At 60.6% G+C, this 15125-nt stretch overlaps 1 protein-coding gene across 1 annotated transcript in view; it reads right to left on the bottom strand.

Moving 5' to 3' along the window:
* Positions 1–6: 6 nt before the first annotated feature.
* PIK3C2B (phosphatidylinositol-4-phosphate 3-kinase catalytic subunit type 2 beta) overlaps positions 7–15125 on the bottom strand; it is a 29045-nt gene continuing 13926 nt past the window's right edge. The window contains 25 exon segments of the mRNA XM_038162187.1: positions 7–290; positions 373–501; positions 586–692; positions 773–854; positions 1023–1140; positions 1219–1343; positions 1431–1632; positions 1716–1825; positions 1915–2071; positions 2581–2750; positions 2853–2989; positions 3187–3316; positions 3596–3688; positions 3778–3885; positions 4581–4761; positions 5214–5308; positions 5386–5479; positions 5563–5751; positions 6625–6767; positions 6846–6957; positions 7669–7836; positions 9251–9373; positions 11419–11614; positions 13132–13165; positions 14278–14424. Of these exon segments, the coding sequence (XP_038018115.1) occupies positions 102–290; positions 373–501; positions 586–692; positions 773–854; positions 1023–1140; positions 1219–1343; positions 1431–1632; positions 1716–1825; positions 1915–2071; positions 2581–2750; positions 2853–2989; positions 3187–3316; positions 3596–3688; positions 3778–3885; positions 4581–4761; positions 5214–5308; positions 5386–5479; positions 5563–5751; positions 6625–6767; positions 6846–6957; positions 7669–7836; positions 9251–9373; positions 11419–11614; positions 13132–13165; positions 14278–14424 (3339 nt within the window). The 3' untranslated portion in view covers positions 7–101.

Here is a 15125-nt window from a genome sequence, read left to right as displayed (position 1 = left end):
AGCGCCCCACGGCCCGCCCTCCCCGCGTTGCTCCCTTGACACAAGGTAAACTTAAAAAAGAAGCCACTTTTGGGGACACCCCCGGGGGTCCCGGCGGGGACTCAGAGGGTGCCGTGGCCGCGGGAGCCCAGGGCGAACCAGCCCATCTTCTCCTGGGCCAGGTCCAGGTCGCGGAGGCGAATTGCCACCTCCCCCAGCAGGATGTTCTCCCAAAATCCCTCCTCGCTCAGCACGCTCAGCCGCAGCTCCCGCTGCTCCAGGTCCCCCCGGGGGATCCCGTCGTACACCAGCTGTGGGACACAACGGGGACAAACCCTCGGTCACCGCCACCCCTGGGGAACGCCCCAAATCTGTCCCCGTCCTTCCTCCTACCATCTCGTTGTAGGTGGGGTTGCAGGTTTTCCGGGCCACTTTGGTTTTCCTCTTGGTGGTTTTTTGGGGGTCGGGCAGCAGGTAGGTCTTGACGTAGGGGTCGGGGTCGTTGCCGTCCTGCAGGGGTGGCTGTGTGGCACGGTGGGGACACGCCGTGAGCACGGGGAAGGGACAGCCCCCCAACCCGGCTCCCATGGGTGCTGCGGGTCCTACCAGCCCTCGGATGTGCATCACCATGATGAAGAGCTTGTTGTTCTTGTAGGAGATGGAGAGTTTCACCTCCCCGCCGACCTTGCCCAGCGATCGAGCCCACGTGGCGTCTGGAGAGGGGGACAGGAAGGGTGGGACACCCCTGATGTCACCCCCTGCCATCACCCCCCCAAAACCACGCCTTCCCCACCTGCCGGCTTTGGGGTCGGGTTGGTTCCAGCCGCCTTCTCATCCCGGGGCAGGGGGTGGAAGAAGGTGTAGATGAGGTCACACTGCAGGGTCAGGAGGTGACGTTAGTGGTGACAGCGGTGACAACATCCCCGCCATTCCAAACCGGGGCGCGCGCCGATGGACCCGCATTGTCCCCAAGCGTTTCCCCACCTCGCTGGCGGCCCTGGCGCTGTCCCCACCTCCCCGCAGCCCCCACCCCGTGTCCCCACCTCTGCCACCTCGGGGGCGGCGTGGATCAGGTGCCAGATGTAGCCGTTGAGCTCCTCCTTGCGCCGCTCGGCCACCGCCTCGCCCCGCGAGCGCCCGATGACGAACCTGCTGGGGAAGCTGTGGGGACGGACACTCAGCGGGGTGCCGTGGGGTTTTTGGGGAGCCCCTGGAGGTCCTGAGGGGTTTCAGGGGTACCTGGGCAGCAGCGAGGAGGGGAAGAGGAGGCGCAGTTTGTTGTGCAGCTCCTGGAACTCCTCGAAGGTGCGCTGCACGAAGGTGACCTCGCCGGGGTTGTCCCTCTGCACCTTCACCACGTAGGTCTGCAGAGAGGCGCGGCCGTGACGTGGGATGGGGACCTGGGGCGCCCCGAGCCCAGCCTGGGCTTGTCCCCAGCCGTCCCCACTCACGTAGCCCTTGCTGGGGTTGAAGACCCTCTCGTGGCGGCACAGGAAGACGTCGCGGATCCGGCCGGACGTCTTGAGGGTGTGCGTGCGGGGCGCGAAGGACAGCGTGGGCCGCGCCTCCGAGCCCGTGAACTTCATCTGCGCCAGGTTGTGGATGAAGAAGTTGAGCTTGGTGGCCACGCTGCCCAGGCTGGACTCGATCAACCTGCAACGAGGCCACCGCGTGCTCAGTGCCACCATCCGAGGAACCCTCCAGCCGCTGCTGCGTCACCCACCCGCGTCCCCTACCTGGTGAAGTAGGTGGTGGCATCGGCATCGGAGTCCTGCGGCCTCAGCGCGTCGTAGACGTACTTGAGGTCCTCCAGGTCGGAGAGCTCGGGGATGCCGCAGGACAGCATCTGGCAGGGAGGGCAGGGATGAGGACAGGGGACAAAGGGATCCCCGTGCCACGCTGAGGGGAATTTTGTGGCCCCCCCCCGGCTCTCACCAGCCCCAGCAGGTTGAGGAAGAGGTGGGTGTGCTTGCGGATCAGGTTGTAGGCCTGGCAGCACAGGTCCACGAAGTCGTGGAAGCGGCTGGAGGGCTTGTCCCCGCCGTTGATGACGTACGCCATGTCCGAGGTGAAGACAAACGGCGCCCGGTCCCTGTGCCGGGGGACAGGAGGGACAAAGTGAGCAGGGATGACGGCCGGGATGAGGAGAGGGAGAGGTCACCCACTGCCAGGACATGGAGATACGGAGGTCACCTCCCACCAGGACAAGGAGAAGGAAAGGTCACTGATCACCAGGATGAGAGGGAGAGGTCACCCACCACCAGGACAAGGAGAGAAGGATGTCACCTCCCACCAGGACAAGAAGACAGAAAGGTGACTGATCAGCAAAGACTGATCAGCAGGACAAGGAGAGGGAAAGGTCACTGGTCAGCAGGATGAGGAGAGGGAAAGGTCACCCACTGCCAGGACATGGAGAGGAAGAGGTCACCCACCATCAGGACAAGGAGAAGGGGAGGTCACTGTGGCCACCACTGGGATGACTGGGAGAGGTCACCCACCACCAGGACATGAAGAAGGAGAGGTCACCCACCACCAGGACAAGGACAAGGAGCTTCCCCCTCAGCAGGGATGAGGGCAGGAGGTCCCAGGGGCCTCTCTCACCTCTTGATGTTGCCGAACATCTGGGCGTGGCCCAGGAACCGGCCGAAATCAATGTGGAACATGTGGCCCGTGGTCTTGAGCATGATGTTGTCATTGTGCCTGTCACAGATGCCCAGCACGTAGGTGGCCACGCAGCAGCCGGCGCAGGAGTAGATGAAGTTTTCCACGGCCTGTGAGGAAGAGGGAAGGACAAGGAGAAAGGAAGGATATGATAGGAAGCAAGGGCCTGGTCCCTGGAATGGGGGACACGAGGAGCAGGGATTCTTCCTCACCTTCTCGTACTCATCCTCCTCAGGGTTGTGTTTCTGCAGCCAGTCCGCCAGCGGCCGGTCCTTGAAGGAGCCGGTCACGCCGTGCTCCACCTGGATTTTCCGCAGGGTCTCGGCGTTGGGGATCATCTCCACCATGCCTGGCAGGTGGGACAGAGGGGTGAGACCCTTCCAGCCCTAAGAACCACGACCCTGACCCCCTCTGTCACCGACCCAACCGCTCACCACCTGGCACCACTGCATGACAGAGATGGGCTGGTGGGACCAGACCCCAGCATGTCCTGGGCCACCCCCAGCGCCACCGGGGACCCCTGGGGACACCCAAACTCCATCTCACCTCGCCCACGGCCGGTGGAGAAGCAGCGGAAGATGACCATGCGCATGTCCAGCCCCTCCTGCACCCAGATCTTGTTCATGATGCGGATCATCTGCAGCGTCAGCATGTCCTGCCGCAGGTCATCGCCACACTGCCGGGGGAAGCGCCACCAGAGCCATCAGGGCCGGGGAGAACCATCAGAGCCAGGGGAGAACCAACAGAGCCAGGGGAGAACCATTAGGGCCCAGGGAGAACCATCAGGGCCGAGGGAGAGCCAACAGACCCAGGAGAGAACCATCCAGGCCAGGGGAGAGCCATCAAGGCCAGGGGAGAGCCATCAAGGCCAGGGGAGAGCCCTCAGAGCCCAGAGCAGGGGGATTCTCAGAGAGCTGTGCCAGGATTCGGGCATTTCCAAAGGCACCAGGCCGACCTTGAAGATGACGCGGATGTTCTCCCCGAGCGGATCCACGTTCTGGAAGGAGAGCTTCAGCGGGACGGCGTTGGAGTTGAAGTAGGAGCAGTCCTGCCGTGGGAAGGAGGGAGGGGCAGCCGGTCAGGGCGAGCCGGGAGCGGGCAGAGGAGCCCCCCGAGCCCCCCGGGGCTGGCACTCACCCGGGGCACGATGCCCTTGACCAGCAGGCTGGGGCTGAGCGGCAGCCGGCACGAGCCGTGGGCCTTGAAGAACTGCGCCACGTCCTCCAGCCCCTCGCGCAGGATGGCCTGCGGGGCGGGAACGGGACCCGTGGGAATGGGGTGGGATGGGATGGGATCCATGGGAATGGGGTGGAATGGGGTGGGATGGGATGGGATCCATGGGAATGGGGTGGGGTGGGGTGGGATGGGATCCGTGGGAATGGGGTGGAATGGGGTGGGATGGGATGGGATCCATGGGAATGGGGTGGAATGGGGTGGGATCCGTGGGAATGGGGTGGGATGGCATGGGATCCGTGGGAATGGAGTGGGATGGGATCCATGGGAATGGGGTGGGGTGGGATGGGATCCATGGGTATGGGGTGGAATGGGATGGGATCCATGGGAATGGGGTGGGATGGGATAGGATCCATGGGAATGGGGTGGGATGGGATTCATGGGAATGGGGTGGGGATGGGCAAGGGATAGAGTGACCATGGGATAGGGCGGGCATGGACAGGGTGGGATGGAATGGGATGGGATGGGATGGGATGGGTGAGGAACAGGGCGACCATGGGATAGAAATGGGATAGAGAGGGGTGGGCATGGGGAGGGGTCAGCATGGGTTGCAGTATGCACGGAATATAGCGGGCAGAACCCAGGGTGGACACGGGATAGGGCAGGAACGGGACGGGACGAGGCGGGCGTGGGACAGGAGGGGTGAGTGTGGGACGGGGGCTGGCACCCAGCACCCCCCGCGCCCCTCCCAGCACCCCGGCACCCACCTGGCGGGCGGATGGGGCGGCGTCCCGGACCTGCTGCGCCAGCCTGGCCAGCGTGCTGACCAACAGGCACTGCCGGTCAAACTCCTCGCGCAGCCCCTTCCCGCAGCAGCACAGCAGCGCTGCCAGCAGGTACTGGTACCGGATGCTGAACTGGGAGTCCTTCAGGCCATCCTTCAGCAGCCTGCTGGGGACACGCGGGGTCAGGCCGGGCTCAGGGTCCTGCCCAGCCTGGGGACACATGGGGTCAGGCCAGGCTTGGGGTGGCCCTCAGCTTGGGGACACATGGGGTCAGGCCAGGCTCAGGGACATGTGGGGTCAGGCCAACTTCAGGGTCCCTCCCGGCTTGGGGACGTGTAGGGTCAGGCCAGGCTCAGGGTCCCCCTCTGGTTTGGGGACACGTGAGGACAGGCCAGGCTCAGGGTACCCCTCTGGTTTAGGGACACATGATGACAGGCCAGGCTCAGGGTCCCTCCCTAGCTTGGGGACACATGGCATCAGGCCAGACTCAGGGTCCCATCTGGTTTGGGGACATGTGAGGTCAGGCCAGGCTTGGGGTCCTGCTTGGCTTGGGGACGCACAGGGTCATGCCAGGCTCAGGGTGCCCCCACTGCTCCCAGAGCCCCCCAAACCCACCAGAAGAAGTAGTGGGTGATCTTCAGGTCACAGATCGCCCTCTTCATGAGGAAGCGCACCAGGGGGCTGTCCAGGTAGCACTCGTACTTCAGGGCCTGCACAGGGGACAGTGTCACCGGGCCGCGGTGGCACCGGCGGGCAACCCGTGGCACATCCCGGTGCCACCACGCACCTGCACCAGCTGGGGCAGGTAATCCAGCAGCTCCGTGTCCGAGATGGAGTCGATCCACTGCACGGCCGTCCTCCTCACCTCCTGGTCTGGGAACCTGCAGCCGGGACACGTTCCGTGGGGTGACGGCGCCCTCCTGCCACCGCCACGCGGCGTCCCCACGGCCCGCGGGTGGCTTACGTGGCGTGCAGCAGCCCCAGGGCGTCCTGGTGGCTCATGGAGGTCCACTGGCTGAGCAGGGCATAGATGTCGGGCAGGCAGCCCCAGTCCCAGCTGGGGGCACTGGCCAGCAGCATGGGCAGCGCGCCGGGGGACGCGTGGCAGTGGCAGCGCTTCTCCCACAGCCGCTGCCGGTCCGCGTCCGTCAGCCTGCGGGGACATGGGGACAGCGTCGGGGAGGGCGTGGGGTGGGAGGGGGAGGCATCCCTGTGACCCCAAAACATGTGGGATGTAGGGGAGGTGGCATCCCTGTGACCCCAAAACATGTGGGATGTAGGGGAGGTGGCATCCCTGTGACCCCAAAACATGTGGATGGGATGGGGCTGGAAGGTCAGGGAGGTGACATCCCTGTCACCCCAAAACATGTGGGAGCTCAGGGAGGTGGCATCCCAGTGACCCCAAAACACATGGGAGATTGGGGGTGTGACATTCCTGTGACCCCAGAAATGTGGGAGGTCGGGGAAGTGGCATCCCTGTGCCCCACTGTGCATGGAGAGAATGGGGGTGGCAGGATGGGGCGGTGGCACCTCTGTGCCCTCATCACACATGGACAGAACAGGGCTGGCAGGATGGGGTGTGTGTCCCCTCTGTCCCCAGCATTTATTGGAACCCCAGTACATCCCCCAAGCCCCCCCTGCACCCCACACAGCCCTACCCCTGGGCCAGAGGGGCTGATGGCAGCAGGACCCTGCTGAGGGACAGCCAGGAGGCCGTGTGCCCAGGAGGGACTGAGCTGTCCCCGGCTGTCCCCCTGCCCAGGGACCCCCGAGCCAGCCCTGCTGGCCTTTGGGCAGCTGCTGACACCCGATCCCCCCGGCCAGCTCCGGCCGTGCCAGCCTGGCCGAGGCCCCGGTCAGCTGTCCCCGAGGAGGGGACAACAGAGAGGGCAGAGCGTGGGAGAACCCCCAGCTCCAAAATCCCCAGCCCAGGAGGGAGGGACACCCCCTGTGCCACCCCCTGTGCGTGCTGAGGGGTGTCACCGGTGTCCCCTCAGCAGGGCACTGCCAGCCCGCGTTTATTTACCAATAAAGGGATTTTTTCTGCATGGCCTCCCGCAGCTGGCGCTGGTCCTCCTCCCCCAGGCTGCCGAACTCGTACCGGGGGCTGCCCTCGGCCGCGGGCGGGCTGGTGAACTTCACCTCGAAGGCCGAGCTGGGGAAGTCGATCTGGGGCAGAGGCAGAGGGTGAGGGGACCCCCACGGGGAGCTTTGGGGGGTCTGTGCCCCTGGAATGCCAGGACGTACCTGCAGGATGACGCTGTCGGGCTGGTTGAAGTTTGGGGCGCTCGACCTGGCCCTGGAGTTGTCCTGAGTGGCCGGCCACAAGCCCAGGAGCTTCCGCCCGCAGGTCAGGACCCTGGGGGGGACACAGGTGGCACTGGGGGGGGTACTCTGCTGGGGCACGAGGGTGGCACCGCCGCTGGTGCTGAGCTGAGGCGCTGGGGACCCCACGGCACTGGGGACCCTGGGGTTTTGGGGCATGGCACTGGGGACCCTCCTGTGCCCCCCAGGGATGCCAGCCCAGCCCCTTGCCATGCCCAGGGTGCTGGGAACCCCGTGGCACTGGGGGCACCAAGGTTCTGGGGACCCCATGGCACTGGGGACCCTCCTGTGCCCCCCAGGGATGCCAGCCCAGCCCCTTGCCGTGCCCAGGGTGCTGGGAACCCCGTGGCACTGGGGACACCAAGGTTCTGGGGATCCTCCTGTGCCCCCCAGGGATGCCAGCCCAGCCCGTCACCATGCCCAAGGTGCTGGGAACCCCGTGGCACTGGGGACACCAAGGTTCTGGGGACCCCATGGCACTGGGGACCCTCCTGTGCCCCCCAAGGACACCAGCCCAGCCCCTTGCCGTGCCCAGGGTGCTGGGAACCCCATGGCACTGGGGACACCAAGGTTCTGGGGACCCTCCTGTGCCCCCCAAGGATGCCAGCCCAGCCCGTCACCATGCCCAAGGTGCTGGGAACCCCACGGCACTGGGGACACCAAGGTTCTGGGGACCCTCCTGTGCCCCCCAGGGATGCCAGCCCAGCCCCTTGCCGTGCCCAGGGTGCTGGCACACCCCACGTACTGCCTGAAGTTGAAGAGAGGGGTGGTGACCCAGCCCAGGGCCTCGGGGACCCGCCGCTGCTTGTTGGCGTCGGAGGAGCCGCCCGGGGGTGGCACGGGCACGGCGAAGAGGGTGACACTGAGCAGGGTCTCCCGGGGCAGCCGGTTCACCTGGACTGGGAAGCAGATCCTGCAGGAGAGAGGGCAGGGATGGGCTTGGGGTGCCAGGATGGGCTCAGGGTGTCAGGATGGGCACGGGGTGCCAGGATGGGTTCAGGGTGCTGGGGATGGGTTCAGGGTACCGGGAATGGGCATGGGGTGCCAGGATGGGTTCAGGGTGCTGGGGATGGGTTCAGGGTACCGGGAATGGGCATGGGGTGTTACAGATGGGCTTGGGGTGCCAGGGATGGGCTTGGGGTGCCAGGGATGGACATGGGGTGTCACAGATGGGCTCAGGGTGCCAAGATGGGTTCAGGGTGCCAGGGATAGGCACAGGGTGCCAGGGACCAGCTCAGGGTGCTGGGGATGGGCTTGGGGTGCCAGGAATGGGCACGGGGTGCCAGGGATGAGCACGGGGTGCAGGAGATCGGCTTGGGGTGTTGGGGACAGGCTCAAGGTGCCAGGGACCAGCTCAGGGTGCCGGGGACGGGCTCAGGGTGCAGCAGATAAGCTCAAGGTGCTGGGGATAGCCTCGGGGTGCCAGGGATGGGCTTGAGGTGCTGGGAACGGGCTCAGGGTGCAGCAGATAAGCTCAGGGTGCTGGGGATGGGCTCAGGGTGCCAGGGACAGGCTCAGGGTGCAGCAGATAAGCTCAGGGTGCTGGGGATAGCCTCGGGGTGCCAGGGATGGGCTCGAGGTGCTGGGGACAGGCTCAGAATGCCAGGGACAGGCTCGGGGTGCCAGGGACAGGCTCTCCCAGTCCCCTCCTTGGGATGCCCCAGGAGAGCCCAGCCCTACAGCCGCCTTTTCTGCGGGCACCGGGGTGTCCTTGGAAGTCCCTGGAAGTCCCTGAAGTCCCTGAAGTCCCTGAAGTGCCAGCCACCCCGCAGGTCTGGGCACTCCCAGCTGGTTCCGCGGCAGCTCCGGGAAGCCCGGCTGCGCCTTCCGTCCCGCGAAGGTGACCGCAGGGCCAGGGCCCTCCACGGGGAGCCCCGCCGGGCACTGACCTTGCCCCACAACCCGGGGGGGGCCGCGTGGGACCCCCGGGGCTGGGATTCCTCTCGGCCGCTCCCAGGGAGCTCGGGGTGGCGGCTACATCCCGCGGGAAGGAAGGGGAAGGATCCCCGGGATCGCCGCGCTCGCCGCCGTCCCGCCGGGCACCTGTCCTTGGGGGCACCGGCGCCGTCTAAAATTATCCCGTCCCATGCCCACCTCCCGGGCCGCTGCGGATGCCAGGCGTGGCGAGGGCTCAGCACGGCCTCCCCGCCTGCTCCCGGCGCTATTTTGGGAGCAGATCCCCTTTCCCGGGGGTTGCTATTTCCGGGCGATGACACAAAAACTTCCAAAACGCGCGGAGGAGAGGAGGAGCAGGGGAGGGGAGGATGATGGTGAGGATGATGAAGGCAGCGTGGGGTGGGACCCCCGTGGCCAGCCCGCGGCCTTACTGCTGGTCCCAAATGATGAGGTGGAAGAGGTATTTGTAGACGTGGGCCTTCCTGGTGAGCAGGGGGCTGCACAGCTCCTTCCCGCCGTGGCTGAGGGAGCACGAGAGGTAGAAATCTTCATAACTGCGGGAGAAACACCCAATGAGCCGGGTGGGGCCACCCGAGCCCCTAAATCCTGTCCTGAGGATGGGAAATGGGGAGGGGGAGGCTTTACCAGGGTCACCAGAACCCCTAAATCCTGTCCCGAGGAAGGGAAAGGAGAGGGGCTTCACCTGGATCACCAGAACCCCTAAATCCTTCCCCAAGGATGGGAAAACCTGGATCACCAGAACCCCTAAATCCTTCCCCAAGGATGGGAAAACCTGGATCACCAGAACCCCTAAATCCTTCCCCAAGGATGGGAAAACTTGGATCATCAGAACCCCTAAATCCTGCCCCAAGGATGGGAAAACCTGGACCACCAGAACCCCTAAGTCCTGCCCCAAGGAAGGGAAAGGAGTGGGGCTTCACCTGGATCACCAGAACCCCTAAATCCTTCCCCAAGGATGGGAAAACTTGGATCATCAGAACCCCTAAATCCTGCCCCGAGGATGGAAAATGGGTAGGGCTTTCCCCGGATCACCAGAGCCCCTAAATCCTTTCCCGAGGAGGGGAAAGGAATGGTGGGGCTTTATCAGGGCCACGAGAACTCCTAAATCCTGCCCCAAGGATGAGGAAGGCAGGGGAGGCTTTACCAGGGTCACCAGAGTCCCTAAATCCTGCCCCAATGATGGCAAAATCCGGATCACCAGAACCTCTAAATCCTGTCCTGAGGATGGGAAAGGGGTGGTGGGGCTTTATCTGGGTCACCAGAACCCCTAAATCCTTCCTAAAGGCTGGGAAAACCTGGGTCATCAGAGCCCCTCAATCCTGCCCCGAGGATGGGAAAGGGGGACAGAACGGGAACATTTCCCCCCTCCCGATGTCCCCAGCACCATATGGCACGGCGCATTCCGGCACACGGGGGGGCCCTGCCATGTGGCAGGTGCCGAGCGACAATCCGGGCAGGGCTGCGACAATCCGGGCAGGGCTGCGGGGCGCGGGGGTCAGGGGCTGGCGGCATTTCCCAGGCTCGCCGCTTTGTTCGGAGCCACTCACCAAGGGGAATACATTAAGGACAAGGACAAAGGCGAGGGGTCCCCGGCGGGGCGGCTCTGCCGGCGCCGCTGTCGCCACCCCCCGGTCCCCTCCCGGTCCCCTCCCGGTCCCCCCCGCGCCGGGCACGGGCACGGAGGAGCGGAACAAAGGGGCCACGCCGCTGGCGCGGGGCGCGGGGCCATCTGTCACCTCCCCCGGGTGGCGCGGTGGCCGCGGGATGAGCCAGCCCGGCCCGAGCTGCGGCGACATCCCCGCCCCGGCTGGCAGTGCCAGCGATCCCGGGAGCAGGCTGGGAATTTGGGGTGTCCCAGTGGCAGCATTCCCGGGAACACGCTCTGGGATTTTGGGGTGTCCCAGCGGCAGCATTCCCAGGAATGTGCTGGGATTTTGGGGTGTCCCAGTGGCAGCATTCCCAGGAATGTGCTGGCATGTTGGGGTGTCCTAGACACATGCTGGGATTTTGGGGTGTCCCAGTGCCAGCATTCCCAGGCATGCTGGGGTTTTGGTGCATCCCAGACACACGCTGGGATTTTGGGGTGTCCCAGTGCCAGTGTTCCCGGGCACACAGAGGGATTTTGGGGTGTCCCAGACACACAGTAGGGTTTTGGTGCATCCCAGACACACAGTGGGATTTTGGGGTGTCCCAGTGCCAGCATTCCCAGGCACACAGTGGGATTTTGGGGTGTCCCAGACACACAGTGGGATTTTGGAGTGTCCCAGACACACAGAGGGATTTTGGAGTGTCCCAGTGCCAGCATTGCCAGGAAGATTTTGGTTTTTGTTGACTCTGTCAGGTTCGTTCCATGTGGGTGCTTTTTTTTTGCACTACTGCATTTGTATTCCAATTTCCCTGATAAAGAGCCGCCATTCCCATTCCCACACCTTCACCCGAGAACCCCTTAACTTCTAAATGACAACAATTCCGAGGCGGGGGTGGGGGGTTCACATTTTCCCGTTTCGGGCGAGGCTCCCGCCTTCCTGAGCAGCCGCCTGGCCTCGCAGGGCACGGCAGCGGGCGAGGAGGGCCTTACCTGGCGGCCCAGGTGATGGGGATGCGATGGGTGGCGTAGACGGTGAAGGCCAGCGGGCAGGTGAGCAGCCGCGCCTCCTGCGCCGCGCCCAGCTCGCGGCTGCCGGGCGCGGCCGTCTGGAAGTCGGCGTTGAAGGTGCTGCAGTAGAGCTCCACCAGGTTGAGGATGGCGGCCGTGAGGCTCTCCACGATCCTCTCTGCGGGAGACGCGGGTGGGGATCCGTCAGCGCCTCCGGGATCCGTCAGCGCCTCAGGAAACGGGGCGGGGAATCCATGGATCCCTCAGAAATGGGGCAGGGATCCATGGATTCCTTGGGGAAACATGGACAGGGATCCAGGAATCCTTCAGAAATGGGGGCAGAGATCCATGGATCCCTCAGGGAAACATGGACAGGGATCCAGGAATCCCTCAGGGAAACATGGACAGGGATCCATGGATCCCTCAGAAACGGGGGCAGGGATCCATCGATTCCTCGGGGAAACATGGACAGGGATTCAGGAATCCCTCAGGGAAACATGGACAGGGATCCATCGATTCCTCGGGGAAACATGGACAGGGATCCAGGAATCCCTCAGGGAAACATGGACAGGAATCCATCGATTCCTCGGGGAAACATGGACAGGGATCCAGGAATCCCTCAGGGAAACATGGACAGGGATCCATCGATTCCTCGGGGAAACATGGACAGGGATCCAGGAATCCCTCAGGGAAACATGGACAGGGATCCATCGATTCCTCAGGGAAACATGGACAGGGATCCAGGAATCCTTCAGAAATGGGGGCAGAGATCCATGGATCCCTCAGGGAAACATGGACAGGGATCCACCAACCCCTCAGGGAAACATGGACAGGGATCCGTCAGTCCCTCAGAAATGGGGGCAGAGATCCATGGATCCCTCAGGGAAACATGGACAGGGATCCAGGAATCCCTCAGGGAAACATGGACAGGGATCCAGGAATCCCTCAGGGAAACATGGACAGGGATCCATCAATTCCTCAGGGAAACATGGACAGGGATTCATCGATCCATGGACAAGGATCTATCAATCCCTCAGGGAAACATGGACAGGGATCCATCGATCCCTCAGAAATGGGGGCAGGGATCGATGGATCCCTCAGGGAAACATGGATAGGGATTCATCAATCCATGGACAAGGATCTATCGATCCCTCAGGGAAACATGGACAGGGATCCGTCAGTCCCTCATGGATCCATCAGTCTCTCAGGGATCCATCAATCCCTCAGGGAAACATGGTCAGGGATCCATCAATCCCTCGTGGATCCATCAATCCTTTAGGAATCCATTAATGCCTCAGGGATCAATTTTCCTCAGGGAAACACGGACAGGGATCCATCGATCCCTCGTGGATCCATCAATCCCTCTGAGATCCATGGATCCTTCAGGGATCCATCCCTCAAATCTGGATTTGGGACCCCTACGCTGCTTCCCCCTGTACTCAGGGATGAATTAATGACTGGGAAATTCCAAACGTCCCATCTGGAGTAAGGGGAATTCCAGATTTTCCATTTGGAGCTCACAAGGAGCAACAACACCCCCCAAAATCCTCTTTTTTTTTTTTTTTTTCCTTTTTTAACCAGACCGGTTTCCAGCCCGTTTTTTGGCCTCAAGAACTGAAGGGGGAGGAGGGGTTTGAAGATGAAAAGCATGGCACGAACTTGAGCCCAGAAAGGGAAGCAGGAGAAGAGAAATACCTCGATTTTCCCTCTTGGCCAGAACATTTGCATCCTGTGGAGGGAAAGGGAAAAAAAAAATATAAAAACCACAAAAACTTGAGAAACCACCAAAAAATTGAGAAACCACCAAACGAAAAAAAAAAAAAAGAAAAAAAAAAAAAAGAAGCCACCAAAAAAAAGAGAGAAACCACAAAAAAAAAAGAAGAAACCACAAGAAACTCCTGAGTGCTGCCAAGGCGGATTTTATGTAACCACCCCAGGCTGCCAGATCCAGGCTGCTCCCAGCTATTGAGGGATTTTCCACGTGGTGGAAAGGAGGGAAAAGAGCCAGATGTGACAATTTTTGTTCCCCTCCCACTCCTGGCTGCGTTCCCCCGGCTCCTGGATTGCAGGATAAGTGTGTGTTCTCTTGCCATCTGTCAGAGCTGGGGCAGTTCTCTTCTGCTCATCGGGCAGTTTTCTTTATCTCTCCCACAACCAATCCTCCCTCCAGGAGATCTCTGCTATTAATGGGCCATTAATTATTAATGATCTGCTGTTCATGGCCACTGAGTGTCCCTGCATGGCTGAGAAAATTCCATCATCCCGTGGGGAGATGCTCCGCCCAGGGGAGGAGCCAAGCATTCCTACCTGGATACAATCTGAGCTTTGGAAAACAGAGACAGCTTTTCCCCCTGCATTCCCAGAGGAGCAGCTTTCTCCTCCCCTGCATTCCCAGAGGAGCAGCTTTCTCCTCCCCTGCATTCCCAGAGGAGCAGCTTTCTTCTCCCCTGCATTCCCAGAGGAACACCAGGCCCATCTCCAGCAGCCCTGGAGCTTCAGAGGGAAACTCCCCCCTTGCCCAGGATCCCTGCTCCAGCAGGAGCACAGCTGGCCCTGCAGGAGGGCTGAGCCACCATGGAATGGCCCTGCTGCCACCCCCCTGACCCACAGGGCTCAGCTCCTGCCCTGACTCTGGCAGGGTTTGTTTGTACCGTTGCATTTGTGTTTTTAATTTTCCTGATAAAGAACTGTTATTCCTATTCCCACATCTGTGCCTCAGAGCCCCTTCATTTCAAAACTGTAACAATTTGGAGGGAGGGGGTTTATGTTTCCCATTTCAGGGGAGGCTCCTGCCTTCCTCAGCAGAACCTGGCTGCTCAAACCAAGACCCCCCAGGCTCACCTTCTGGATTTTGGGCTGCATGCGGGACGGGCAGGGCGGCATCTGGTTGAGGGCAGCGGTGATCTCCTGCGACTCCACGGCCGCCAGGGCGCTGCAGATGGCCATGACCGACTGGATCACCCGCTCAGCCTTCAGCGGGACATCGCCCTGGGGGGACAGGGAGAGCTGGGCTCGGGGGGAAATGCCAGGTGTGGCTGGGGGGGTGGGTTCTATTTACCTGTTAGAGCTGGGGCAGTTTCTTTGTTTCTTTATCTCTTGTATTTATATTATATCATATTAAATTGTGGTATAGTCTAGTATATTTATAGCATATTTATTTTTATAATTATAATTATAATTATTTAATATTATGGTATGCCTTCATATATTACATTATACTATATCATATCATATTATATCATATCATATAATACAATATCATATCATATTATATGACATTATATTATATAACATTATATTATATTATATTATATTACACTATATTAATCTATTATATTATATTACATTACACTATATTAATCTATTATATTATATTACATTATATTATACTATGATATTATACTACATTATGCTATGTTATGTTATATTTTAATAGTATCTTTTATTTATATTTATATTTGTATTTAATCTCTTTATGTCCTCTATATATATTATATTATATTATATTATATTATATTATATTATATTATATTATATATTATATTATATTATATTATATTATATTATATTATATTATATTATATTATATTATATTATATTAATTTCTTTGTTTCTTCCATCCTCCCTTCAGCAGATAGCTTCTCCTAATGGGCCCTTAATTATTAATTATCTTCTGTTAATGGGCCATT

Source organism: Motacilla alba, chromosome 26 (genome assembly GCF_015832195.1).
Source record: "Motacilla alba alba isolate MOTALB_02 chromosome 26, Motacilla_alba_V1.0_pri, whole genome shotgun sequence".
Classification (NCBI taxonomy): Eukaryota; Metazoa; Chordata; class Aves; order Passeriformes; family Motacillidae; genus Motacilla; species Motacilla alba.
The sequence above is the reverse complement of the archived record's forward strand: the minus strand, read 5'-3'. Positions and strand labels throughout refer to the sequence as shown.